The 929-nt window shown below is 32.3% G+C and overlaps 1 protein-coding gene across 1 annotated transcript in view; it reads right to left on the bottom strand.

The window, feature by feature from the left end:
• The window catches only part of LRRCC1 (leucine rich repeat and coiled-coil centrosomal protein 1), a 46,775-nt gene that overhangs the window by 15,857 nt on the left and 29,989 nt on the right, over positions 1–929 (bottom strand). The window contains exon 15 of the mRNA XM_011937203.1: positions 335–498. Coding sequence (XP_011792593.1) covers positions 335–498 — 164 coding nt within the window. The remainder of the gene's footprint in view (positions 1–334; positions 499–929) is intronic.

Genomic DNA, 929 nt, shown 5'->3' on the forward strand with positions numbered 1-929 from the left:
AAAAAAAACAAAAACAAAAAAACAAAAAAATCACATAAAATGTTCATTTTCTTGTGACTCCTAACCCTTAATTGACACTGGGTATTTCCAGTTATTCCAAAGGCCATAATAAGATTCTCCATTAAATTCTGAAGTAAAGTTCATTCCAAAGTAATAAATATCATGTAGAAATTTTTAAGAGCAAAGGGGCAAATATTATAAAAAGAAATGCATGGTAGTCTACCCTAAATTTTACAACAGTTGGAAAACACTGAAAAACAACTTTTGGATACTTTGATCCAAAGATTTTCAAACCTGCCATTGCTCTTTAACCAAAATAAAATGTCAAACTTACATCTTTTAATTTTCTAATAGTTTCAGTTTGGTCATCTATGATTTTGCACTTTATTTTTAATGCATCACTATCACTTTCATTTGTCTTTCGCAGACATTCATTCTCTCTAGATAAACTTTCAATTTGAGCCTCCAGTTTTCCACGATTTTGGGCTAGAGAAGATCCTAAGAAACAAAAATCATCAATTACAAACTTTGAAACACTTTGGGGGTTTGTGTCTTATTAAACTCTAACAAACTGTAATATAAAAATAAAAAAACTAAATAAAGAAACATAGCTTATAATAGTACAATATGAAGAGGAAAAGGGAAGCAAACAAAAAGGCCTCTTAAATACTTGTGGCTATTTTAAAACCTGAAACCACAAATAAAGTTGAGAATAAGTAACTCAGATATGTAATATTAATTCATGTTATGACATTCAAACAAACAAGAGCATATTAAAAATTCCTACAGAGAATGAACGAAGAAGCAATGCTCCATTACAACTGAATATCTTGGCCGGGCGCAGCTGCTCACTCCTGTAATCCTAGCACTTTAGGAGGCTGAGGTGGGCGGACCACTTGAGGTCAGGAGTTTGAAACCAGGCTGGCCAA

The sequence above is a fragment of the Colobus angolensis genome, unplaced genomic scaffold (genome assembly GCF_000951035.1).
Source record: "Colobus angolensis palliatus isolate OR3802 unplaced genomic scaffold, Cang.pa_1.0 Scaffold16, whole genome shotgun sequence".
NCBI classification, from domain to species: Eukaryota; Metazoa; Chordata; class Mammalia; order Primates; family Cercopithecidae; genus Colobus; species Colobus angolensis.